The sequence below is a fragment of the Tachypleus tridentatus genome, chromosome 7 (genome assembly GCF_004210375.1).
Source record: "Tachypleus tridentatus isolate NWPU-2018 chromosome 7, ASM421037v1, whole genome shotgun sequence".
Classification (NCBI taxonomy): domain Eukaryota; kingdom Metazoa; phylum Arthropoda; class Merostomata; order Xiphosura; family Limulidae; genus Tachypleus; species Tachypleus tridentatus.
This window is the reverse complement of record NC_134831.1, coordinates 166354711-166382238: the sequence shown is the minus strand read 5'-3', so window position 1 is coordinate 166382238 and position 27528 is coordinate 166354711. Positions and strand designations below refer to the sequence as shown.

The following is a 27528-nucleotide window of genomic DNA, read 5'->3' as shown; positions in this document are numbered from 1 at the left end:
TGGGAAGAAACGGATACTTATTCCCATTATGGAGCGGCACAACTTTGAGACTTCTGGATGAGCTATCAGTGAAGAGGCGCCACTCGTTCGGGTTACAGACAATTCCAGCTGCTTCCAGTTCTATCACCAACTGCATCTCTGAAATTGTTAACTAAATCTTCAACGTCTACCTCCTCTTCTGATTTGCTGCTCTCTTCTGAGAATAGCTGGGAGCTCAGTTGGTTCACGACAAATTCTTGGAATAGTGAACTTCATGGCTCTCTTTTCCCCTCTGTACCATCCTGCAAAAAAGCAAAATAAAATTGTCATTTTGAAGAATATATTTATTTCATCCACAACTAATGTGTAAGAGGTTCATGTAAATATTTTATATGTGATATTTTTTCTATATTAATGGAAATTTTAAAAAATTAAAAGATATTTAAATTTTAAAAGGTCTAAAATTTGTATAATATAAAATCTTACTATTCAAGCAAGCAAAAATTGTTCGTCTTACCTCCATTTTTTTTTTTTTTGCAGTGCTCGCAGGTAAAATAAGGTGTCCGGGGTTTGTCCTGATCCCCGAAGAGGCATGCTGAAATATGTCTTGTAGGATTCACACATTTTAAAATAAGGTGTCCGGGGTTTGTCTTGATCCCCGAAGAGGCGTGCCGAAATATGCATTGTAGGATTCACACATTTTAAAATAAGGTGTCCGGGGTTTGTCTTGATCCCCGAAGAGGGGTGCCGAAATATGCATTGTAGGATTCACACATTTTAAAATAAGGTGTCCGGGGTTTGTCTTGATCCCCGAAGAGGCGTGCCGAAATATGCATTGTAGGATTCACACATTTTAAAATAAGGTGTCCGGGGTTTGTCTTGATCCCCGAAGAGGCATGCCGAAATATGCATTGTAGGATTCACACATTTTAAAATAAGGTGTCCAGGGTTTGTCTTGATCCCCGAAGAGGCGTGCCGAAATATGCATTGTAGGATTCACACATTTTAGCAGATGCTGTCACAGAGTACTTTTTCGCTCTTGTCTTGATAAATTGGCCATATACATAGCAGAATGCGTTTGGAAAATGCTTGCAGCATCTTGATGCCATCTCTGATAAAACCAGACAGATCTATGTGTTCACTTACGCAGCTAGAACTAAACTGAAGTGATGAGTGGTAAGCCCCGATATATATATATATATTACTATAGAAAGTTCTAGAAAATTCTAAAAGGTTCTTGAAAATTCTCGTAAGTTATACAACATTCCAGAAATTTCCTACAAGTTCTACAACATTCTAGAAAGTTGTTGAAAATTCTCTGTCTGCTACTCATCACTGAATCTACCTGAAATGTTCTGGAAAATGAATAAATTTGAAAATTTCTTTACCCAGATCTCAAAAGCAAAGTCCCCGCTAGTACAGTGGTATGTGTACGGATTTACAACACAAAATCAGCAGGTCGATTCCCCTCTGTGGGCTCAGCAGATAGCCCGATGTGGCTTTGCTATAAAGCATAAGGCATACTTTAGGGATAAGCAATTGGGAAATAATACTTTTTTGCCCAGCAAAAACAAAAAGTAAAATTTTGTTACATTGTGTTATATATATGAAATTATATGAAAAAAGTTTGATATTTTATAAACTGTTAAAAAAAACTTCCACCCCCAAAAAATTATATTTTATTATATATTTTTAATCAAACATGTCTCAGGGGTTTCAAATCTACAGTTCCCCCCTCCCTCAGTGTCTAAGCTGCTTACAATGCTAATATGCGGGCTGCAACACTCGTCGTTAAAAATGCACTGGTTTGTTTGCTTGTTCGGAATGAAGTACAAAGTTATATAAAGGACTTTCAGTACTCTGCCCGCCCCGGGTATCAAAACGTGATTCTAGATGGGTGAGCCCACAGACATGCTGCTGTGACGCTGTGGGGGAGGGTACACAGCGTGCACTGATAACTAATCCGCAGACATTCTGTTGCGTCACTGGAAGAGCACACGGCAAGCACTGACAATTGTCCACAGGCACTCTGCCGTGCCACTGGGGGGGGGGGGGGCACACAGTAAGCACTAATAATTCATTGCGTAGCATGAGCAAAAAAAGGGATGTGGGTATAAAGTAGTGTGATGTAGATACAAATAATCATATATGTACCCTAATGAATGAATTAATAATTACGTTTCTTATTTTCTGGAAAATGGTAACTGTCCCTCTTGCCTCACTTCTCGGACGCTCACATTGTGTAGCTTATTGCTTTGTGAACGAAAAACCAAAATAGTATTGAAATAAGTAAAATGACAGACTTTATAATAACATCAAATTAGTAATGAGTCCGAGATTAGCGTGACGGGCTTCGGGTCTTAAAGACCGACTTGTGACTCTTCATAAAAGGCGCTCAATCAATTAACAACATCCTTGTTTGTTTGTTTTTTGTGAATTTCGCACAAAGCTACTGGAGGGCTATATGTGCTAGCCGTCCCTAAATTAGCAGTGTAAGACTAAAGGAAAGGCAGCTAGTCATCACAACCCACCGCCAACTCTTGGGCTACGCTTTTACCAATGAATAGTGAGATTGACCGTCACATTATAACACCCCACGTCTGAAAGGGCAAGCATGTTTAGTGCTACGGGGATGCGAACCTTAACACGCTTGGCCATGCCGGAGCAACAACATCCTTAGCCAATCTAGGAGCTGCTCTTGATCGAAATTACGATATCACTGAACTTGCTTCGCACTTTCGAATTCGTAGCACTATTCAGTTCAAAGATTCGAAAAATAAAAAAAAAACATTTATGTAAACTGAACAGCAGTCTATAATTAGGGGTGTCTAAAGCTTATATTTTGACCTATCCGAAAAGGGGTTCGGGCTGAAAATATCATTCCAAATTTCAGTTGTTTACAGACCTCCGTCCCCAAAATGCGGAGTGTGTTTTTGGAACAATAATGCACAAATTCTGGATCTAATAACAACCCAGCTTACGTACATGTGGATTTATATGACTCTTCTTTCATTCTTTATCTCTAACTAATCTACAAGAAAGGAATATAGTCAAAGATTTATTCTTGATTATTATAAAAAATTATGTCTCCAATAAACGATATTGTATTATTTTGTCTTTTGTTCTTAAAATGTAAATAGCTGCGCCCATTTGGGTTTTACCGATGAAAATAGTTCATTAATTAAGAGGAGAAAAGTGCACTGAACTAAGCCTAAAATACAGTAAATGTAGATGCAAAAATAAAAGAACCAAATAATTTCTTTACCAATGCAATTTGTTCAAGCTTACAAATATTAAAATAAAATACTAATAAAAATAGGTTTAGAAAAGACATTCAAGTTATAATCTTGTCACTATTTGTTTCAATCAACAGTGTATTGTTAATATTGTTTCAGTCAAAACTGTATTCTTGATATTCATTTCAATGAACAGTAACTTTAACCAATATTAATATTATTCTTAGTTTTTTGTTTAAAGCTAAGCCCAAGGCTAAACAATGGGCCTTTTGTGCTCTGCCTACTACGGGTATCAAAATCCTGTTTCTAGCGTTGTAAGTCCAGAGACTTACTATGGTGCCACTAGTGGTTTATTCTGAGCTTAAAAAATACCAGGCTTATAAAATAACGTTTCTGTCTTCTGGTTTATTCTCAAATTCATGGAAAAAATTATAAATAAACTTTACTGACGAATTAAATTAGGCTGAAATAAATAATTATTTATGTCACGTATAGTGAAAGATGTTACTAAAAAATGACAAAAGTTTAATGACTTATTTTTACAGTTCAAGAACACGTTTATAAGTCACAACAGGTGTTTCTTTCCGTAAATCTCACAGTATGAGCTTTGATATCTTATGTTGCTTAATTAAACTGTTTTATACGTAGCAAGATATTATTGTTAATGTGTTTTAGCCACAGAATGGCAATCTGCTCTTTCTCCACCACGGGGAATCCAAATCCGAATTATAGAATTGTAAGTCCGTAAGTTTATTGCTGATGTTATTATAAAACAGTTTAAACGGAAGATAAAATCCGTTGCAACCGTGATTATGACTCAAACAGCAGCGTTATCTTATTGAGTTAAAAGATCCATTTTAAACAATGGCAATACTATAATGAATTACAGGATCAATTTTAATCATTAGCAACATTACATAGAGTTACAGAATCCATTTTAAAACAATAGCAACACTATATTGAGTTATAGGATCCGTATTCAACAACAGCAACACTATACTGAGTTATAGGATATGTCTTCAACAACAGGAATATTTATATTGAGTTGAGGGATCCATTTTAAACAATACCAACAGTGTGTTAAGATTTTATTTGTGACAGTTGAGTACGAATATAAAGAAAACATAATTTTATAAGAATGTCTCGCCCCACCTAGCGTAGTTAGTGGTTTTAACATAATTGCTCGTATTAGTTAAAGTGGCTCGGCATGGCCAAGCACGTTAAGGCGTGCGACTCGTAATCCGATGGTCGCGGGTTCGCATCCCCGTCGCGCCAAACATGCTCGCACTTTCAGCCGTGGGGGCGTTATAAAGCTACGGTTAATCCCACTATTCGTTGGTAAAAGAGCAGCCCAAGAGTTGGCGGTGGGTGGTGACGACTAGCTGCCTTCTCTCTAGTCTTACACTGCAAAATTAGGAACAGCTAGCACAGATCGCCCTCTGTGCAAAATTCAAAAACAAACAAACAAGTAAGTTAAAGTTGAAACATAATTACATATAAAGCCTCACATACTCTCGACCAAGATAAATAATTTTCACATAGTTACTCATCTTCAAAATTATGTCAATTATCTTTAAAAAACTGAAATCAAAGGATTAGAATTTTATTTAAGTTTAAAAATTGTTCGAATTACTCATAGTTGTTCTTTTCAATTGGTCTAAAAGTTTTTATTTTTTTAACTTTTTATTTTGATTGTTAGTTCCTGGCTGTTTTGGGAGTTCTTGCCGCGGCTCAAGCCGGATACATTGGTGGAGGAGGAGGTAGTGTGGGTGGATTCATTGGTGCTGGAGGGGGAGGTGTCGGAGGAAACTATGTAAACCTGGTTCCTGTGCAGATTGTAAGTTATACATCACTTAATTGCGTATTATTTGTGTGCAATTAACCTAATGCAGTCAACGACGAAATGTGAATGTTTAAAATCACACTTAAACAGAGATAACGTTTAGTATTTTACTGACAATGATAAACAACATAGATAAGTTTTAACGTTTCGAAGATGTACACGTTGAGAAAACAAAATGTCAAATATAAACCAAACACAAATACATGAGCTGAAGTATGAACGTAATTTACTGGTATAAAATAGTATACTTATCGAACGACTATCCCACTGTAATGTGTAATTTATCTTTTTCATTCCTACAAATATAGGGAACCACTGGCGGCTATGGTCAACAACCAGTGTATCCTTCCATTCCGACACCTTATTCTTTCGGTTACGTCGCTCCTGCAATTGGAGGGTTTAGCGCGCGCCAAGAATCTGGAGATGGATATGGTCAGGTTAGAGGATCCTACAAGCTTTCTGATGCAGATGGACCCCAGAGGAAGGTTCAGTACGTTGCAGGTCCTCAAGGATTCCAAGCTCACGTCTACACCAACGAACCTGGTACCAAAAGCGAGAACCCTGCTGACGTCGATTTCCAGTCCTCTGCCCCTGTTCCTCCTTTTTACTACCCACCCAAGCAACATTCTGTCTATGGGGCTGCTGTTGGATATGGTCATCAAAAAGTATTTAGTCTGTAAAGTTAGAAACTTTCGGAGGTTGGGTCGAAGTGTCAGTAAAGATTGTCCTGGTTATTGTATAGTAAGGCGGTTAAACGACAAACAAATTCGTCTCCAAATAAATTTGTTGTATTTACATTAAACCCGAATATGAATAAACTAAAAGTCGTGATCCATTTTAAACAATATTAACACTATATTGTTTGTTTTTTTTTTAGTCTCAGTGAAATATCTTTATTCAGTGGCTCATAACGCTAAAATCAAGGTACGATCACTACGGCGGTACATTAAGCCTAAATCCGAAATCGTTTCATCTGACACTTTACTTAACCAATTGTAATACATTCGCAGAGGAAAATATTTCACAAAACAGGTCAGCTCATTCCATAACATAATTGGTATAATTTTGACAGGTGACTGGAAGTCATAATTGAAAGAAATAATGACAATCATATAACTCTAAACAAACATTTGTTTTTACTGCGGTATGCTTCACAACTTCTTCGTGATCAAAATAAATTGTAGAACTATTTGTTTGTTTGCTTGATAAGCAAGAAGCTATGGAACCCAGTTTTAGCGCTAAAACCATTCAATGCTACTGCTGAGCTACTGAGGTACCGTGGGTCTGCTCGAGGTTTCGAAAATAGGGAAGGGAGCTTTCCAGTAAAACATAATGATAATAATAAATCATGAAAAAAAAATATCAAAAGCTAAGGCTAATACTATCGACATATAGTTATGGATGGGAGTGACTCAGCGATCTGACTGTAAATCGAAGAAACTAGAAGCTCCTCCCGCACGTTCAGTTTTGGATGCGTAATAAATGTGACAGTCACTCCAGTCGCTAAGTTCAAGTAAACGAACAAAACCATTGTGCCAGCGGATGTTGTTGCTAACTGCTTTTCCTTTATTTAGTATGTAATTCAAATTCAGGAACGACTACACCTGAGTCTAGTAAGGGTGTGACTTGAGTATTTAGGTCAAGTGGCTCGTAAGAAGTCGCTCAGATTGCAAATACAAATTAATCAATACGTTAAGAATGGCAAGTGTATTATTTAGTATTTTTGGTTCAATCATAATTATTCAGTATATAAACTAGTAAATTTTAAACATGTTAATTATAAGGCAGTGAGTATTAAGTCTTGTTGTCGTTTTTTTAATACTCAAACTTGATTCGCACACATCTGTTTATATAATACAGCGATTTTAGTTGTATTTTGAGCCTTCTGAAGAAGTCAGACCACTTAACCTAGGGTAAGATGAACAACTGATCCTTGAAGTTATTATTTCTTTCGGTTGGTTTGTCTTAATGTGTGATATTTAATGGGACGTAATTTAATATTACTCCATAACAAGCTTACAGAACCAAAACTGTTTTTTATATTGTTAATTCCAAATCCCGTTCGGCATGGCCAAGTAATTAGTGTGTTCCACGGGGTCCCGAATAACCATCCCACCAAAAATGTCCAGCCATTTCAGCCGTGAGAGGGTTAAAATGTGAAATTAATCCTACTATTAACTAGTAAAAGAGCAAGCCAAAAATGGCGGTGGGTGGTCATGACTAGCTTCCTTCCTTTTTGTCTTACACTGCTAAATTAGGAAAGGCTAGCGTAAATAGCCCTCTTTCAGTTTTGCGCCACATTCGAAAGAAACAGAGCACCAAGTTACAAATAGGTGCATTTCGGTACTCTTGTCACCGTTGATATCGAAACCCAAATTTTAACGTTATAAACCCTTTACCCCTACTGATCGATCGGAAGTCAAACATAATCTTTGGGAAGAGTCATTAATCATTCAACTAAAGATAAAAACAAGCTAACGGAAAATCTCTGTATATAAATAGAAAGACAAGTGAGAGATAACTGTAGATGATACATCAATACTTTTAATGCATCGTACATGAATTTTTGTCTACATTTTTCTGATCTCCTACTTTACGACTTTCTTGGTAATGGAGTTAATAATAACATAAGAGCTATGATAAAAAACTTTCGTCTTTTTATTTTAATTTCGCTCAGATGTACCTAGGAGTATTGATCTCACCCATATGAACTTATAAATCAGCAGGGGGAGCAGCTAGCAAACACTTTCACTAACAACAAATAGGCTACTCATATAGGGATCTGGCCATTACTCTTATAACACATTGAGTGCCCTAAAGCGTGGAGCAGGAACCTACAGCAAAAGAACATGAACAGTGGAGCCTCGGGTTCACGATTCGGAAAGCTAAACACAATGCCACCTGAAAGCTATTCAAAATGTCGACACATCTAACATGAATATTTGTTTCACTCCCACTAATTCATGTTGCAGTTTTAGTATTTTATACAAACATGGTGGAGAGTTAGCAAGCTTCAACCGTTGTTCTATGTTATAATATATGTTGTTTTGTGCTCTGTTATTTTTTTGGTAATGGTTTGAAAGTTTGTTTGTAATATAACGTCATATAATTGTAAGGTTTGGTAGACGGAAAATAATATTTATGTTTATCTGTTGGAAATCCCTTTAGGACGTGCCAGTAGATTGCAGAATGTTTTGTATGGTTTATACACTGTCATAATATTTAACATTTAGAATGTTATTTCTCTTGGAGTATTATCTCTCCCCACCCATTCCTATACACGTACGCACATAAAGTTTTTCTCGCGGTCTGGAAACACGGTTAATGTTTGTAGTCAAGAATAAAGTTACAGAATGAGCTATCTGTGCTCTACCTACAACAGGTATCCAAATCTATTTAATGGTGAAATAAATACACAATCACTGGGAGCGAAAATCTCAAGAATGATAAAAGTTATTATGTAGGCTTACGTCACTTAACCTCTTCTTAAAGAATTGTAAAAAAACAAATTACAAGAATTCTATAGAATAAATTGTTTAGCTAAACGGTAGATCTTTCGCGTGACAGAAGAGCACGGGTTTTGTTTTTATTTGTTTAGCACGAAACTACATTACCAGCTATTTGCACACAATTTCTTGGAAATCGAAACCTATATTTCAGTATAATGAGCTGTCACGTTTTCTTCTGAGTATCTTGTAACTGTTTGTCGGTAAACGTAAACCCAAACAATGAGCTATCTGTGGTGTGTCTACAATGGGTATCAAAACCCGGTTTTAGCGCTGTGAAACTTCAAACTTACTGTTTAGCCTCTAGGGAGCGTTCTTCTGAGGCACTGAGATGCAGTCGTAGCCCGCAGAAAGTCATTGTTAATCTAATTTTTTGAAATAAACGCGTTCATGTTTCACATATTTCAATAATAAGGAATAAGATAATTAATATTATTCAAACACTTCTTTGAATGTGAAGGTATTCTTAATAAAATCAGTTTCTTTTTAACAAGGTGAACAGAGCCTCCTCCGAAACGTCGGAATATTGTTCTTTTATTTATTCCGTTTTTACCGTTTACACTTTTATTATGAATTAACCATATTCAAACATGGCGAAAAACGTTGGAATTTTAAAATACATATTGCTTGCACACTAGAGGGCGCTGTTTACAATAAATGTACTTCAATGCATCCTTATGAGTTACCACAAACATTGATTTCTTGATTGTTCGTTTTAACAAAAAGTTTCACAACCGTGTCGTGTGTGACGCTAGGATCAAACCATGAGTTTTAGCCTAATAAGCCCTGAAGCTTAGTGCAAAGCACCAGTGCAAAGGCCTGCATAAATATTCAAATGTACCAATGGTACAATGATTACTATTGTTATTAGTGTAACTGATCACTAAACAGTGTGGTATCACAAAGTTTAATCCATTTTGACTCTAGCCTTGCTTAAATTGCAACTATCCAGACTTGCCAAAGAACTTAACGACTCAGTCCTACCACAATTTGTAATATTTTCAGTCTTATAAAAGAACGTAACACATGCGGTAACAACCTAGTATTGACAAAGAACAGCCCAGTACTGTCTCGGTTTATCAAATACTTTTATTTATTCATTGCCAGTTAATCTGCGTTTTAACAAAACACTCATATTTTCCAGCATGATTGTCAATTTATTTTACACAAACATAAAACGATAGAATTTAGATGGACAAATGTTTTTTCAAGTCACTGCCAAAACAGACGATTTTTAGAAAAACTAATATCTTACTATTTCAGACGTCACGTTTTCTCGATCAGCGTCGTTTACAAACGATTTTTCTACGGTTCCAAATAAGTACTATAGTTATAAAAAAGTAGCAGTTCTAAAAATATCTCTTCCGCCATTCAATCTTTTTAAATTTACTATATGTTATGAGTTTTGTTTACTCTAACAGTAGAAGTGATCGAAATCTGCCAAAAATATATGAATATCAGAAAGGATATCAAACTAACTTAAGACATTTTCAGAGTTTCCATCCCACTTTCTCAGAAACAGACGAAACAGTTCTAATAAAATAAATAACTCCGACTAATAAAAAATAACCATAAAATGTGCAAACAGAAAAAAAATATTGAAATACCACTCTTATCGTTTGTCATTATGTTCTCCTACTGAAGGTTAGTGGATTAAAAATGAGATATTGAACTTAGTTATTATGCATATATAACATAATAAATACCATTAAATCATAACATTGTATAATAAAACATATACACTGCTGGCCAAAATATTAAGGCCAATGAACATAAAGAAAAAATATGCATTTTGCGTTGTTAGACTCAACCACTTATTTGAGTAGAGCTTCGAAAGATGAAAATAAGAAAAGGAAAAATAAAAATAAAAAACTTTTTTACCATTTAATGGAGAAAATGTGAACACTATGAAATTAGCCTAAATACTAGCTGGTCAAAAATTTAAAACCACACCAAAAAGAAGTTCTAACAGGATAGGAAATGCCCAAAAAAGAGGTCTCAGTAGTGAGTTGTACGGCCGTAATTGCGAATAACTGTATGTTTTGTTTGTTTGTTTTGTTTTTGAATTTCGCAAAAAGCTACTCGAGGGCTATCTGTGCTAGTCGTCCCTAATTTAGCAGTGTAAGACTAGAGGGAAGGCAGCTAGTCATCACCACCCACCGACAACTCTTGGGCTACTCGTTTTACCAACGAATAGTGGGATTGACCGTCACGTTATAACGCCCCCACGGCTGGGAGGGCAAGCATGTTTGGCGCGACGGGGTTTCGAACCCACGACCCTCAGACAACAAGTCGCACGCCTTAACACGCTTGGCCATGCCGGGCCCACGAATAACTGCAAACATTCGCTTTGGTATTGTCCATATAAGTGTTTGCAGAAGGCTGGCTGTAATGTTATTCCAAGTGGTGAAGATGGCTTCACGAAGATCATGCACTGTTTGAATTGACGTCCATTTCTATAGACTTCCCTTGCCATCCACCCCCAAACATTTTCAATGGGGTTCAGTTCGGGTGAACACGCTGGATGGTCCAAAAGAATCACGTTATTCGCTATGAACAAGTCCCTTGTCCTGCGGGCATTGTGGATTGCAGCATTGTCTTGCTAAAAGATCCAGTCATTTCCACACAAGCGAGGGCCTTCAGTCAATAAGGATGCTCTGTCCAATATGCCAATGTAGCCAGATGCTGTTTGACGCCCCTGTATATCCTGAAGCTCCATTGTTTCATGGAAGGAGAAAGTACCCCAGATCATGATGGAACTTCCTCCACTGTGTCGTGTAGAAAATGTCTCCGGTGGGATATTCTTATCGTACCAGTAACGTTGGAAGCCAACTGGACCATCCAACCTTCTTCCACTTTTCCACGTCCCATGTTTGGTGCTTCTCAGCAAAGTTTAACCGATCTGTTTCGTGGTGTGGAAGGAGGCGTGTACTTTGAAGACGTTTACGGTTTTTAAAGCATTTCTCTCGTAGATGCCGTCTTATTGTTCTTGAGCTGTATTCTGCGTCTGTAAGGGCCTTAATCTGGTACGACAATCGGCTGGTATCTTGCCGGACAAATTGTCGAATCCTCCTGCTCAACACTAGCAAAATTTTCTTGGGCCGACCACTTGAAATTCTTCTTCCATATCCCTCAGGGTCTTTTTCGAAATTTGCAATAGCAGTTGTACGACGCCAATCTCACCAGCAATGGCACGTACAGAGAGATCTTGCTTTTGCAGCTCTACAATTCTGCCACTTTGTAAACTTTTTAGCCTTTCCATGTTTTTACCCAATGTAACGCAGGAGATGTCAGTAGGAGATGTTGAACACAAATTACTAAATTTCGTTATGTGTTTACCGATTAACGCTTCGTTTCAGTATGATCTTAAACTTTTGACCAGCCAGTGTTTAGACTAATATCATAGTGTTTACACTTTCTATATTAAATTCTAAAAACGTTTGTTTTTTTTCCCTTTTCTTATTGTCATCTTTCGAAGCTCTACCCAAATAAGTGGTTAAGTCTAACAACACAAAATGCATATTTTTTCTTTATGTTCATTGGCCTTAAGGTTTTGGCTAGGAATGTATATTAAAATTCTAGAAATCTTAACCTGTCATACGACCATTAAAAGCTTACTACGTCATAAAAGTCTATGAAACTCGTTTTATAATAAAACTGTCAATAAAGGTACTATACCTGTAAAATAAAGTTTTAAAATTTATCATATAATGAAATTAGAGAAAAAATATTATATGATAAAGTGTATTTCGTACTATAATTAAAATCTAGCTGTTTGATAATACAGTGAAAATGTTATATAAGCAGTCATAAAAACATTTTATGTCTCATAGGATAACAGACATTTTTTGTTTAAATAGAATTATAGAAATTTTATGTTTAAATAGAATTAAAGAAATTTTATGTTTAAATAGAATTATAGAAAATTCAATCTGTATAAACATAATAGCATTTTTGTTGTATGTTATCTATATAAATATAATACTACTTTCTATTCTAATTCCACATAACTTCTGCCCATGTGTCAGGTACGCCAGCTGGTGAGTAATAAGATAATAAAATACCTACTCTTCATTCATCTTCATTTCAAAAATTAAAAATACAGCAACTTCTTAAGAAAATAGAATATATAAGATTAAACATCCGCTACAGAGTTCGAACACCTGCATCAGCGTTTGTAGCTCCGAAGCATTGAAGAAAGAACAACGTTTAACTGAGGTCAAAGTTTAAACTCCACCCTTGTGGAAGTTAACACTACACAATACGGTCCGATTAGTTATTTTTATATCACTTTTTTGATTCCATATACGAGTTGTTAATAGCACAAGGTCATGAATTATGAATGCTGGCACACGAAAGGTAAGACGTTGGATTATGTTTTCTAGGACGATTACACACCTTAAAATTAATGTTTAAAAAATGTTTCATAATTACTGAGTATCCCTAATTGTAAGGCTTATCTACAGATATAAAAATTATATGCCACATGAACAAAACGTAATAGAATAAAGATTTATAGCTAATATTGTGAAATGACATCATAGGGGTCAACCGATCATTATTAAAGATGTGGCTAATGAACGTTAATAGAGTATTATGTGACCTCGAGGTTTTTAATAAGATTTTCAAAGAGGTTCATACATTTTGTATCAAAGCCAAAAGGTCTATGATAAACAAATCCTAAGAGACGTGATATTATATGGATTTTATAACGTTATATAGCTACTTATTGTGTAAGATTCCTAATCACTAGAACCTGTCTTTCATAACACACAATCACAGAGAAAAGTAGGCCATTGTTTTTAACAAAACACTCTTTTCAAACTGAAGAAGCAGAGATGTTTCAAACCAAGGCTATTTCAGAAAACCAGAAATAAGACCATTGATTTTATTATTCATTGTGTGAGAAACGCTCATTGGTTATAGTACTCCAAAATGAACGAAGATTATTTAACCTATTCGGGTCTGTAGTCCAGACAAATAAAGTTTGCAGGTCTTCCTAAAGGATATTAAAGTAGGGGTCAAGTCGTTCACAATATAGTTCTAAAACATTTTACAAATATTGGGTGGATAGCGGTTACATTCTCCATAAGAATTTTTCATTCGTTTATTCTTTAAACCTAATAAACTCTCATTTACCACACAGCCATCAGGGAGCTCTTTACGAAGATAAAGTGGAGTTCCAGGTATCAAACAAGTTTCTCTGTCTCTTAAGTTTTCTAAATAACAGATATCACAATATATTATGTTATATATCTTTAGTATAAAGTAAAGCTAACCTTCCTTTTTGAAAACTCAAACTAAATAAGATATTGAATCTAAGATTTTTAAAGTTATGTAATGATAAATCGCTTTATTAAAATAAATTTTACAATCAGAACAAAATTTGAAACTTTTTTGTGTTGAATAATTTCGTGAAACAGTATATTTAAGAAACATTTGAAGTGCAAAGACGTAGAAACCGAACGTTTCACGAGATAATCGTTGGTCTACTGACTTTAAAATGACAACGTCCATAATTCGATCCCTTGTTATGTATCTGTTCAAATCAATAACACTAATTCTGTTTATATTTCAGCTTTTTTCTTTTTAATTAACTTGTAATAAAATAAAATACTATTCCAAATATAACATAGCAACTATTTAAGAGTGAACTTTTCTGCAAAATATTATATTTTTCTTTAGTGTGGAATACTAAACCTTACTTCCAGTATGTTATACTTCGTCTAATAGTTCCGCGGGTTGGATAGCGATATGTCTAGGGATTTACAACGCTGAAATCAGGAGCTCAATTCTCCTCGATGGATACAGCAGATAACCCGATGTGGCTTTGTTATAGTAAAACACAAACTCGTTTAATTGTGTGACATTACAAATTTCCCTTCCTAATGATCCAGTTTCACGACAAAACTAAATGAACACGTCCTACTCTAAATCTTAGTCCAAACACGGATTCTAATGGTCCAGTCCTCCCTGAGATCATAACAATTCAGTCAACTAATGAAGATAAATATTCAGTCTTCCAAGATCGCATTCTTTCAGTTCTGTCGTAGAACGTATCGAACCAGTCCTAACACAAATTATAACGAAGGATAACAATATGATCTACAACAAAGTGAAACAATAGATAACAATCCAGTCCTACCACATATGCTGACGAGCTTATCCTGCCACACTTTATAACGATTGAGAGTAATGCAGTCCTACCACACATTTTAATGAGTTAGTCTTTCCACAGATCGTAACGATGTCGAGAAAGAGCCAATCTAACGAACAAATTTAATATTATTTTTCATGTGATTCAGGTTTTAACAGTGACCGAGACCCTTGTGTTCTATGTACAATTTAAGGAACAACCAATTGAAATTTTACATAACCTTTAAAAACACTGATACAGAAAGATAAATGACACAACTCTGGTGATTTAAATGAAATAATAAAAACCATAAGTTGAAGTAACTAAATATCACAGTGAGGTTTAGCATTTCAGTTTTAACGGAGGAGTTTTTTCTAATTCCTTTTTGCAGTGAAAATTAAAGAATGAATAGAAATAGTACAAATTTATTATAAAGTTTGTCATTTGTTTCATATTTTGTGAATACTAAGTTGTTAATTGAAAGTAAATTGTTAAATTATTTTAAGATGAAAGTAACACAGTGTAAGTTATTTATATTTTCACTTACAATATGTTATTGTAAATTTGGTTACCTGTAAATATAATTGGGTTATCATAGTATATTCCGATAAAATTGTTGTCCAAATAAGTATTTCGATACTGTTTTATACCTAAGTAGATACCCTTTCCTTGTGTTAAGTTTCAACAAGACAGCTACCCTTGGTATTTGTGTGACACCACTACGGTGTGTGTTTTTTTAAAGCAAAGCCACATAGGGCTATCTGCTGAGCCCACCGACGGGAATCGAACCCCTGATTTTAGCGTTGTAAATCCGTAGACTTACCGCTGAACTAGCGGGGGGCACCACCATTACAGTTCTTCGAGATTTCGCAGCCGCAATTTCGCACCCGACTCTTGGCAGCCAACAAATTAACAGCCGAGCTCGTTGGCAGCGGACAATTTAGCAACCAGAAAAATTGGCAGCGGATGATTACCCAGCCCAGCAATACATAGTTAAGTTATGGTGTTGTTCATGATGTTACTAATGTTAACTTTACAACAAATTAACATCCATTTAAAAATTGACGTCACTATTAAACCTGGAAAAAACATATAAAATGTTTGCGTTTACTGTTAGAACTTCAACCACAGTCTTCTCGTTAAACTTTCATCGATTTATTTTAAAACAGTTTCAAACAGCCGATTATTAACATCATGAACAAACCAGTAACATATGTAATATCAAATAGAGGAAAGCCGAAGGCATGCAACAATGGATACGTTTATTTATTAGATAAGGGTAGCAAGAAGGACAATCCGGTAACTTTCTACATGTGTGAAAATTGCAGAACTTTTCACTGCTCACCGCGGATTCATGTCCGAGACGATAGAGTATTGATTGAACATCTGAAAAAAGAATACCAAATGAATCTAAATATTCTGGAACAAATTATTGCAGGGCATGAACCGCCAAGGAAGAAGGCAAAGTACGAGACTGCAAATCAAAGAGTCCAACGTATAGTTAACGAATATCAAGAAAAAGATCTAATTCAATTCCTACTGCTTTAAACTGCGAACAGATGTGGCAGCATGGCTGTATGATTTTGACAGTGAATAAATGTGACTACATGGCTGTATGATATATGAGTCTTTTTTCTTAAACTGTAATGTTGATGTAAATACTCGGCTGGGTAATCATCCGCTGCCAATTTTCCTTGGTGCTAAATTGACCGCTGCCTACGAGCTCGGCTGTCAAATTGTTGGCTGCCAAGAATCGGGTACGAAATTGTGGCTGCGAAATGTCGGGATACCCACCAGTACATGACTTGATCGTAATCGCAGGTTCTAATCTTCGTCACACCAAACTTGCTCGCCCTCTCTGCCGTGAGGGCGTTATAAAGTGACAGCTAATCCAACAATTCGCTGGTAAAATATTAGCCCAATAGTTGACGGTGGGAGGTGATAACTAACTGCCTTCTCTCTAGCATTACACTGCAAAATTAAGGACGTCTCGTGTGCAGATTTGGTGAATTTCTAAACAAACAAACAAACAAAATCGAACTTTTATCCCAGGCTCATTATTATTTAATAACAATAGTAGTGCTGCCTATATAACTTCTGATTTGATTAAAACTTTTTAATTTTCTCCGGCAGTTATATAAAAAAAACATATGCGTGAAGCGTGATTACAACATCGGTCACTCGTTCGCTGCAATGACTGACCAACTTGTTCACGTATCGTTTGAATCTTAATCCTGTTCAGGTTTATAATTACCAGTTTTATTAAACGTTTTAAAGACTTTAAGTTCCATGATCTGTTAACGATAACGTATGTATACCCAGGTAGGAACTGTAATGATGGATGAAATAAGGTTTGTTTGGAACAACAATATTTCTACAGCGATGAACCTTTATCAATTTATCCACGTGTTCTATTTTGCACCCTATGGTTAAGCCTCGTTGATGTCCGCTATATTTTTTATTTTATTTTCATTGAGACAAAATCATATTTTCTGCTATCATTTGAGATCTCATTTCATTTGGCCATCTCACCTAACCCTAGTGGCATTTGTATCGTTTGATCTGCAATGCAGTGACTGCGATAAACAAAATGGCAGCACTTTTCCTTCGTTCTCTTTACGTGTGAATTTATATCTACGAAATGCCATCGACACGAAGTTGTTTTATTTTCTGTTACACAGGAAACAGCACGCTTATAACTGCCTGTTCGTTTGTTGAGTTTTGCTCAAAGCTACTCTTGTGGTAGACTAGAGGGAAGACAGTAATTTCACACTACCTACTATCTATCACCTTTTGAGCTACTTTTGACCAAATATCTGGATTTGACCACTACTCTTATTACGCACCCACAGCATATTCGCCGAGAGGATTCACCCGTGGGATATTTTCTTTCTTTTTATTCAAAATAACACTCGAAGCTGTATATGTGGCTATTTGTACATAGCCTTCACTAAGTGTGAACGGTTAAATTAGAGAAAATGCAGCCTCTGAGTAACACCTACTACCAACTTTGCTCTAACAGAACATTGAAATTTGGCTTATACCACCAGACCTCCTTCGGTAAGGTTCAATTAATCAGACATTTTTTAATCACTTATATTTTCGTGTTGTTACTTTTTGAATAATTTTATTAATAATTCTTATGTTTTAAGACTTTTCAGTTTAAAGAGTGGTAGAATGACCACTAGGTTTCACCAGAAGACTGGTTTATTTAACGTACTTAAATTACAAAACTCTTACGTTACGTATTTGTTTAAATCTAAGTAGAAACACAGCTTACTTTTATGGTTACATATTCAAACAAACTGTAATGACCAACATACACGAAAGATTGAAGTTTACTTTTAACGTAGTGAAAAATACACATCTCTTTGATTATAGAAGAAGGAGAGACAGATAAGTGGTATGACTTTAATATGCATTTATATCCACCGTTCCTCATGAAGACAGACGGTATTCTTTCTAAACGTTTATCGGTACTACATATAGACTTAATGAGCATACTACCAGACACATGGTAATGTGACTAGAATCCTCAGTATTATTGGTGATCTAGTTTATGAATGGGGAAGACATTCTCTTTTAATAGCTATCGCGTCAATTTCCGACCTTGAGCTGCCTGCAAGTGTCAGTGAACCAACATCTTTCGAATAATACAGGTCGGGAGGTTGAATACATTCAAGGGAATCTTACTTCCTGCAACACGAAGTTGTTTCAACCGAGTTTCCCAGTAAACGGGTTTAAAGAAAATAGGTATTTTTCTTAATTACTTCAGGCATAAGGAATTGGGAAATAATACTTTCTGCCCAGGAAGAAGAAAAGGTAAAAATTTGGTTACATAGTGTTATATTTATATATATATGAAATTGTATGAAATAAGTTTTATATTTTATAAATTGTTAAAAAACTTCCACCATAGAGTTACATTTTATTATATATTTTTAATCAAACAGGTCTCATGGGTGTCAAATCGACAGTCCTCCCCCCCTCCCTCAGTGTCTAAGCTGCTTACGGTGCTAATATGCGGGCTTCAACACTCGTCGTTAAAAATGCACTGGTTTGTTTGCTTGTTAGGAATGAAGTACAAAGTTATATAAAGGACTTTCAGTACTCTGCCCGCCACGGGTATCAAAACGTGATTCTAGATGGGTGAGCCCACAGACATGCTGCTGTGACGCTGTGGGGGAGGGTACACAGCGTGCACTGATAACTAATCCGCAGACATTCTGTTGCGTCACTGGAAGAGCACACGGCAAGCACTGACAATTAGTCCACAGACACTCTGCCGTGCCACTGGTGGGGGCACACAATAAGCACTAATAATTCTTTGCGTAACATGAGCTTCCGCAAACATTCTACCAAGGTATGTGGGTATAAAGTAGTGTGATGTGGATACAAACAATCATATGTGTACCCTAATGAATGAATTAATAATTATGTTTCTTATTTTCTGGAAAATGGTAAGTGTCCCTCTTGCCCCACCCCTCGGACGTTCATATTGTTTAGCTTATTGCTTTGTGAATGAAAAAGGAAAATAGTATTGAAATAAGTAGAATGACAGATTTTATTATAGCATCAAAATTAGTAATGAGTCCGAGATTAGCGTTGCGGGCTTCGGGTCAAAAAGAACGACTTATGATTCATGCGCTCTGCACTTCCACTATTTGTTTTACAATAGTTGTGTAGGCGGCTGTTTCTGCTAACTGGCTATTTTCCTAATAACCAGTAGTAACATATGCATGGTTATGCCCGAGGTTAAGGGTCTCTAACCTGCCATTTTAGACCACGTTACTCCTACCTAACCAGAAATTTTAAAGTTCATTACTGCTAAGAACTTCACTCCCCACAAATTTTACACTTTTTGCTTCACAAACATTGAAATAACTACAGACTTAACAATCAATCTAGAAGTTACTCTAAGCAAATAGAGGTTCGTCCTATTTCTTATAATGCATGCAGGCAAAGTCAGAGAACGAATTTTAATAGAAAGGGACATACGAATCATGGGGGCTTCGGATTAATGGTATATGTCTCGCTCAATATTAGTCCACGCCCAACCCAATTTTTAGAATAACTTATCTCTAAAAAATGTAGTTCCAAAATCCTAACGACATCGTGTTGAAACTTGTGAAGAAATTTAACAACATACATGTAAAAATAAACAAACTTTTATGGGTCTATAAGAGTCTAGGATTAGCGTGTTGGACTGCAAATTGCAGAAACCAAGGTCGTAGCTACGATATCACTGAACTAGCTTCGCACTTTAAAATTCGTAGTACTATTCAGTTCAAACATTCGAAAAATAAAAAAAGACATTTATGAAGATTGAACAGTAGTTTGTAACAAGTGATGTCGAAACCTTATACTCTGACCTGTCTGAAAAGGGGTTCAGGCTGAAAATATCATTCCAAATTTCAGTTATAATAACGAACTTCCGTCTCCAAAGTGTGAAATGTGTTTTTTGTAACAACAGTGCACAAACTCTGAATCTAAGAACAATCCAGCTTACGTACATGTGGATTTATGGGACTCTTGTTTTATACTTTATCTCTAAACTTGTCTGAAAAAAAAAAAAGGAATCTGTTCTCAGATTTATTCTTGATTGTAATAAAAAATATATTTCCAATAAACGATGTTTTATTATTTTATATTTTTGTTTTTAAAATATAAGAAGCTACGTACTTTGGGTTTTCCCGATGAAAACAGGTTATTCATTAAGAGGAGAAAAGTGTACTGAACTAAGCCTAAAATACCTTAAATGTGCATTAAAAAATAAAAGAACTAAATACATAGTTTACGGATCACAATATCTTCAAGTTTACAAATACTGAAGCAAAGTATTAATAAAAATAGTGTTTATAGAAGACGATCAAGTTATAATCTTGTTAGTATTTGTTTCAATCAACAGTTTATTGTTTATATTGTTTCAGTCAACAGTGTATTGTTAATATTTATTTCAATCAAAAGTAACTCTAGCAAATACAAACAGTAATATTGTTCTTAGTTTTTTGTTTAAAGCTAAGCCCAAGGCTACACAATGGGTCTTCCGTGCTCTGCCCATTACGAGTATCAAAATCCTGTTTCTAACCATGGTAACTTACCATGGTGCCACTAGTGGTTTATTATGGTGTTTTATTCATGGATAAAATTAGAAATATACTTTACTGACGAATTAAATAAGACTGAAAGAAATAATTATTTATGTCACGTATAGTGAAGGACGTTAATAAAAAAAAGACGAAAGTTTAATGACTTATTTTTACAGTTGTTCAAGAACACGTTTATAAGTCACAACAGGTGTCTCTTTCCGTAAATCACAAAGTAGATGCTTTGATTTGTTGATGTATCCAGTTCAGCAATTCTAAAAGGTCGAACTATTATCCTACTGGTGAAGAAACCTTTTCAAATAACCTGTATTATTAGTTTATAGAAACTCAATATTCAAAGCTCAAAATCAAACAATACCCTTATGCCCGAAACCTAACATAAAACAAAGAAATTCCAATGAATAATTCACTGGTTAAAGTAACTACTTGATAAAATTATATAAGGTTTTTTTCTTGTCTCAAATTTACCATAACTATTTTTAAGCCTCGCATTGATAGCACAGTGGTTCCTAATTGTTTTTAACAACACTTTCATTTTCGAATTCGATAAAGTAGGGCACTTTTTTACTCAACTGCTTCTCAGAGCTGAAGAAAGTGACGTCTAACCTGGAGGCAGTTGAAAGAAAACAGACAAGGACATTGAAGGAAATTGCTTATGAAGTAGACCACAGAAATACCTGACCCTTAATTAAAGAACATACATATCTTACGTGATTGACATTTGAATGCTGACTTCCACATTTCATTTCATTGGCTTACAACTACAGTAACGTGAAGAAAAAAGTGATTTCTAGCTACTATAAAAGCTTATAAGCTCCAACAGCTAATGCACTCAACCAAAGAACTTCTTTCGTATTTAATATTTCTTAGCCAAGTTTGAGAATACTTTGAGCACACGACCCTAAATATTCTATCTGTCGGTTAACTTACGTATTGGCTAACACCTTCTCTCTAAAGTGAGTTTCCCTTGGGTTAGTCAAATTGCCAATCAAACATCAGATAATCTCTTAGATTTCTTTGTATTTTTAGACTTCATATCTTATGTTGCTCAATTAAACTGTTAATTAAGCTTATTGCTGACTCAATAGAAAATTTCTGTTGATCAATATGTTATTATAAAACAGTTTAAACGGTTTAAATGATAAAATCCGTTGCAACCATGATGCTGATTTAAACAGCAGCATTATATTATTGAGTTTAAAGATCCATTTAAAACAATGGCAATAGTATAGTGAATTACAAGACTCATTTTAAACATTAGCAGCACTACATTGAGTAATAGGATCCATTTTAGGCAATAGAAACATTTATCTTGAGTTAAGGGATCCATTTTAAACAATACCAACAGTATGTAGAGTTTTTGCTTGTTAAAGTTGACTATGAATATAAAAAGAACATGATTTTGGAAGAATGTTTTGCCCCACCTAGCGACCCCCCGCTAGTACAGCGATATGTCTCCGGATTTACAACGCTAAAATCAGGGGTTCGATTCCCCTCGGTGGGCTGAGCAGATAGCCCTTTGTGGCTTTGCTATACGAAAAACACACAAACACACACCCCACCTAGCGTAGTTAGTGGTTTTAACATAATTACTCATGTTAGTCTGGATTTTTAATTTTTACATATTTACTTATATTCAAAATTATGTCAATTATCTTAAAAATTTTAGATAAAACAGAAATTTAGGGATTTCATATTTATTTAAGTTTAAAAATTGTTCGAATTACTGATAGATGTTTTTTTCAATTGGTCCAAAAGTTTTAATTTTTAACTTTTTATTTTGATTGTTAGTTCCTGTGTGTTTTGGGAGATCTTGCTGCGGCTGAAGCCCGATACATTGATGGGGAGGAGGTGGTGTGGGTGAATTCATTGGTGCTGAAGGGGGATTTTTAGGAGGAAACTATGTAAACCTGGTTTCTGTCCAGATTGTAAGTTATACATCATTTTAGTGGGTATTATTTGCTTGGAGTTAATCTATTGAAGTCAATGAGGAAATGTGAATGTTTGAAATCACACTTAAACAGAGATAAAGTTTAGGATTTTACTGACAATGATAAACGAAATAGCTCAGTTTTAACATTTCGATGATGTACACGTTAAAAAAAAAAGTCAAATATAAACCAAACACAAATACATGAGCTGAAGTATAAACGTAATTTACTGGTATAAAATAGTATACTTATCGAACGACTAACACACTGTAATGTATGATTTATCTTTTTCATTCCTACAAATATAGGGAACCACTGGCGGCTATGGTCAACAACCAGTGTATCCTTCATTCCGACACCTTATTCTTTCGGTTACGTCGCTCCTGCTATTGAAGGGTTTAGCGCGCGCCAAGAATCTGGAGATGGATATTGTAAGGTAAGAGGATCATACAAACTTTCTGATGCAGATGGACGCCAGAGGAAGGTTCAGCACGTTGCAGGTCCTCAAGGATACCAAGCTCACGTCTACACCAACGAACCTGGTACCAAAAGCGAGAACCCTGCTGACGTCGATTTCCAGTCCTCTGCTCCTGTTCCTCCTCCTTACTACCCACCCAGGCAACATTCTGGCTATGGGGCTGCTGTTGGATATGGTCATCAAAAACACATTGCTGTTCCAGCTAATGGACCCTGGCAGTAATATGCATAATAAGATATTTTGAAAAGCTTGATAGACCAAACTTGTATATGTTATTGTTTAATATTCCAATAAGTAGTTTTTCTTCTGTATTTTTCATCAAAGAGTATTTAGTTTTTACAGTTAGAATCTATTAGAAGTTGAAACCAAATGTTAATAAAGATTATTCTGAATATAATTGTAAATTTTCTAGACTCCTGGTTATTGTATATTAGGGTGGTTAAACAACAAATAAATTCGTCTCCATGTAAACTTCTCTTAAATTTATATTAAACCCGAATATATCAATAAACTGGATGTCATGATCCATTTTAAACAATATTAACACTATATTGTAAATATTGTTGTTGTTCTTTTTTTTAGTCTCAGTGAAATATCTTTATAACACTAAACTCAAGATACGATCACTATGGCATAGGTGGTACATTAAGCCTAAATCCGTAGTCGTTTCATCTGACACTTTACTTCACCGATAGTAACATTCGCAGAGGAAAATATTTCACAAAGCATGTCAGCTCATTCCATAACATAATTGGTATCATTTTGACAGGTGACTGGAAGTCATAATGGAAAGAAATAATAACAATCATATTACTCTAAACAAAGATTTGTTTTACTGTTGTGTGCTTTACAACTTCTTCGTGATCAAAATAAATTGTAGAAATATTTGTTTGTTTGCTTGATAAGCAAGAAGCGACGGAACCCAGTTTTTAGGGCTAAAACCATTTAATGCTGCCTCTGAGCTACTGATGTACCGTGGGTCTGCTCGAGGTTTCGAAAATAGGGAAGGGAGCTTTCCAGTAAAACCTAATGATAATAATAAATCATGAAAAAAATATCAAAAGTTAGCACAAATACTGTCGACTTGCTGCTGGGTCCTGTATCATCTTTAGGTTGTGGCTTTAAGTTTCTTGACACAGTTTCTATTCTTAAGTGAGATTTCACGCAAAAAATTTCGATTTTAAACTTGACTGATGAAACCCATACACAAGGTGCATTTAGTTATGGAAGAGAGTGACCCAGCGATCTGACTGTAAATCGAATAATTTATAAGCTCCGCCCGCACGTTCAGTTTTGAATGTATTATAAATATGACAGTCACTCCAGTTGCTCAGTTCAAGTAAACGAACAAAATCATTGTGCCAGCGGATGTTGTAGCTAAATGCTTCTCCTTTATTTAGTATGCAATTCAAGTTCAGGAACGACGACACCTGAGTCCAGTAAGGGTGTGACTTGAGTATTTAGGTCAAGTGGCTCGTAAGGAGTCGTGCAGGTTGCAAATACAAATTAATCATTGCTTTAGCAATGGCAAGTGTATTATTTAGTACTTTTGGTCCAATCATAATTATTCAGTATTTAAACTAAGTACATTTTACAAAACGTTAATTATAGGGCAGTGTGTATCACGTCTTTTTGTCTTTTTAAGACTCAAACTAGATTCGCACACTTCTTTAAATATAATGCAGCGATTTCAGTTTAGTTTGAGCCTTCTGAAGAAATCAGATCACTAAACCTGAAGTAAGATGAACAACTGATCTTTGGGGTTATTATTTCTCTCGGTTATTTTGTCTTAATGTGTGATATTTAATGGGACTTAATTTAATATTACTACGTAAAAAACTTACAGAACCAAAACTTTTTTTTGTATATTGTTAATTCCTAACCTGGTCCGGCATGGCCAAGTGGTTAGGATGTTCCACGGGGTCTCGAATAACCATCTCACCAAAAATGTCCAGCCATTTCAGCTGTGAGAGCGTTATAAAGTGAAATCAATTCTACTATTAATTGGTAAAAGAGCAAGCCATAAATTGGCGGTGGGTGGTCATGACGAGCTGCCTTCCCTTTAGTCTTACACTGCTAAATTAGGAACGGCTAGCGCAAATAGCCCTCGATTAGTTTTGCGCCACATTCGAAAGAAATAGAGCACCAAGTTACACATAACTATCATTCGGTGCTCTTGTCACCGCTGATATCGAAACCCAAATTCTAGCGTTACAAGCCCTTTACCCCATACTGATCGATCGGAAGTCAAACATAAACTCTGGGAAGAATCATTAATCATTCATCTAAACATAAATACAAGCCAAAGGAAAATATCTGTATTTAAATAGAGAAAGAAATGAGATATATTGTTTGTTGTTGTTTTTTGAATTTCGCGCAAAGATACTCGATGGCTATCTGTGCTAGCAGTCCCTACTTTAGCAGTGTAAGACTAAAGAGAAGGCAGCTAGTCATCACCATCCACCGCCAACTTTTGGGCTACACTTTTACCAACGAATAGTGGGATTGACCGTCACATTATAACGCCCCCACGGCTGTGAGGGTAAAATGAGAGATAACTGGAGATGATCCATCAATACTTTTAATGCATCGCACGTGAATTTTTGTCTACATTTTTCTGATCTCTTGCTCTACGACTTTCTTGATAACGGAGTTACTAACAACATAAGAGCTATAATAAAAACATTTCGACTTTTTATTCTAATTTCGCTAAGATTTACCTGGAACCATATATGTTAGCGATCTTTAATTCTGAATTTATTAATCAGCAGGGGGAGGAGCTTAGCAAACACTTTCACTAACAGCAAATAGGCTACTCATATAGGGATCTGACCATTACTCTTATAACACACCCAGCGCCCTATAGCGTGGAGCAGGAATTTACAACAAAATAATACAAACGGTGGAACCTCAAGCTCACGATTCGGAAAGCTGAATACAATGCCACCCGAACGCTGTTCAAAATGTCGATACAACTAACATGAATATTTGTTTTACTCCCACTAATTCATGTTGCAGTTTTAGTATTTTATATGAACATGGTGGAGAGTTAGCAAGCTTGAACCGTTGTTCTATGTTATAATATATGTTGTTTTGTGCCCTGTTATTTTGTTATGTTATGATAAGAAAGTTTCTTTATAATATAATGTCATATAATTGTTAGATTTGGTAGACGGAAAACTATATTTGTGTTCTCTGTTGGAAATATCTTTAGAACGTACCAGTAGATTGTAGAATGTTTTGTATGGTTAATACACTGTCATGATGTTTTCCGTTTTGAATGTTATTTTTCTTGCAGTATTACCTCTCCCCACCCACTCCCCCTATACACGTGCGCACACAGTTTTTCTCGCGGTCTGGAAACATGGTTATTGTTTGTAGTAAAAAATAAAGTTACAGAATGGACTATCTGTACTTTACCCACCACGGGTATCAAAATCTGTTTCCTAGCATTGGAAGTCCGCAGACATTTTGTTGTACCATTTGGGAGGTGATACACAGTCATCATTTTACTAAGCAAAAATTTTAAAATGTAACTTTCCCCATCTGATGGCTTATAGTATAAACAGCCTAAATTTGACCAATTGGAGGGGTAATACTTACGATTACATTGTGTTTTCAATTTTCTTTCCCTTCAGTTTATAAAGTTTGAAACTGCTGAGGTCTTCGCTGCTAAGATAAAATGGATCTGTTACAAGACACAGATGTAACTAGGGGTACGAAAAACACATTTGTAGTGATTCACGACGTTCAACAACTTGTCTAATAACATTTATTATTTTAAAATAAAACACCGAGAAGATAATTATCTAGTAATGTCGTCATTTCTAGTTACCTTAGGATGAGATGTTTGTCATTCAGTGTAATATTCTGAACGAGGATATCTGATGTAGTAGAATTAAAGGTATATTCTTATGGTGAAATACACACAAAATCACTCTGAGCGAAAAATCTCAAGAATGATAAAAGTTATTATGTAGGCTTACGTCACTTAACCTCTTTTAAAATAATTGTAAAAACAATCACGAAAATTCTATGGAATAAATTGTTCAGCCTAACAGTAGATCTGTTGCGTGACAGAAAAGAACGGGATTTGTTTTTTAGAAGTTTAGCGCGAAACTACCTAACCAGCTATTTGCACACAATTTGTTGGGAATCAAAAGCTATATTTCAGCGTTATGAGCCGTCACGTTTTCTTCTGAGTATCTTGTAATCTATTCTTCATTCATCTTCATTACAAAAATTAAAAAACAACAACTTCTTAACAAAATAGAATGTATAAGATTAGATATCCACTACAGAGATCGAAGAC

The 27528-nt window shown here is 35.5% G+C and overlaps 1 protein-coding gene and 1 pseudogene across 1 annotated transcript; both read left to right on the top strand.

The window, feature by feature from the left end:
* Window positions 1–1748: 1748 nt before the first annotated feature.
* On the top strand, window positions 1749–5738 carry LOC143257852 (uncharacterized). Its single transcript, XM_076516883.1, has 3 exons — window positions 1749–1784; window positions 4915–5052; window positions 5367–5738. Exons 1-3 carry the CDS (start codon window positions 1749–1751, stop codon window positions 5736–5738), a joined length of 546 nt encoding a protein of 181 aa, XP_076372998.1.
* Window positions 5739–19036: 13298 nt separating this feature from the next.
* LOC143257851 (cuticle protein 14-like) lies at window positions 19037–23638 on the top strand (annotated as a pseudogene).
* The last annotated feature ends 3890 nt before the right edge of the window (window positions 23639–27528 follow it).

Excerpts from the sequence above, each read along its gene's own strand:
- LOC143257852 (XM_076516883.1), top strand. The coding sequence starts at position 1,749 with ATGCGGGCTGCAACACTCGTCGTTAAAAATGCACTG. Across the intron at positions 1,785-4,914 it reads TCGTCGTTAAAAATGCACTG|TTCCTGGCTGTTTTGGGAGT; the intron begins GTTTGTTTGCTT and ends TTTGATTGTTAG. Across the intron at positions 5,053-5,366 it reads ACCTGGTTCCTGTGCAGATT|GGAACCACTGGCGGCTATGG; the intron begins GTAAGTTATACA and ends CTACAAATATAG.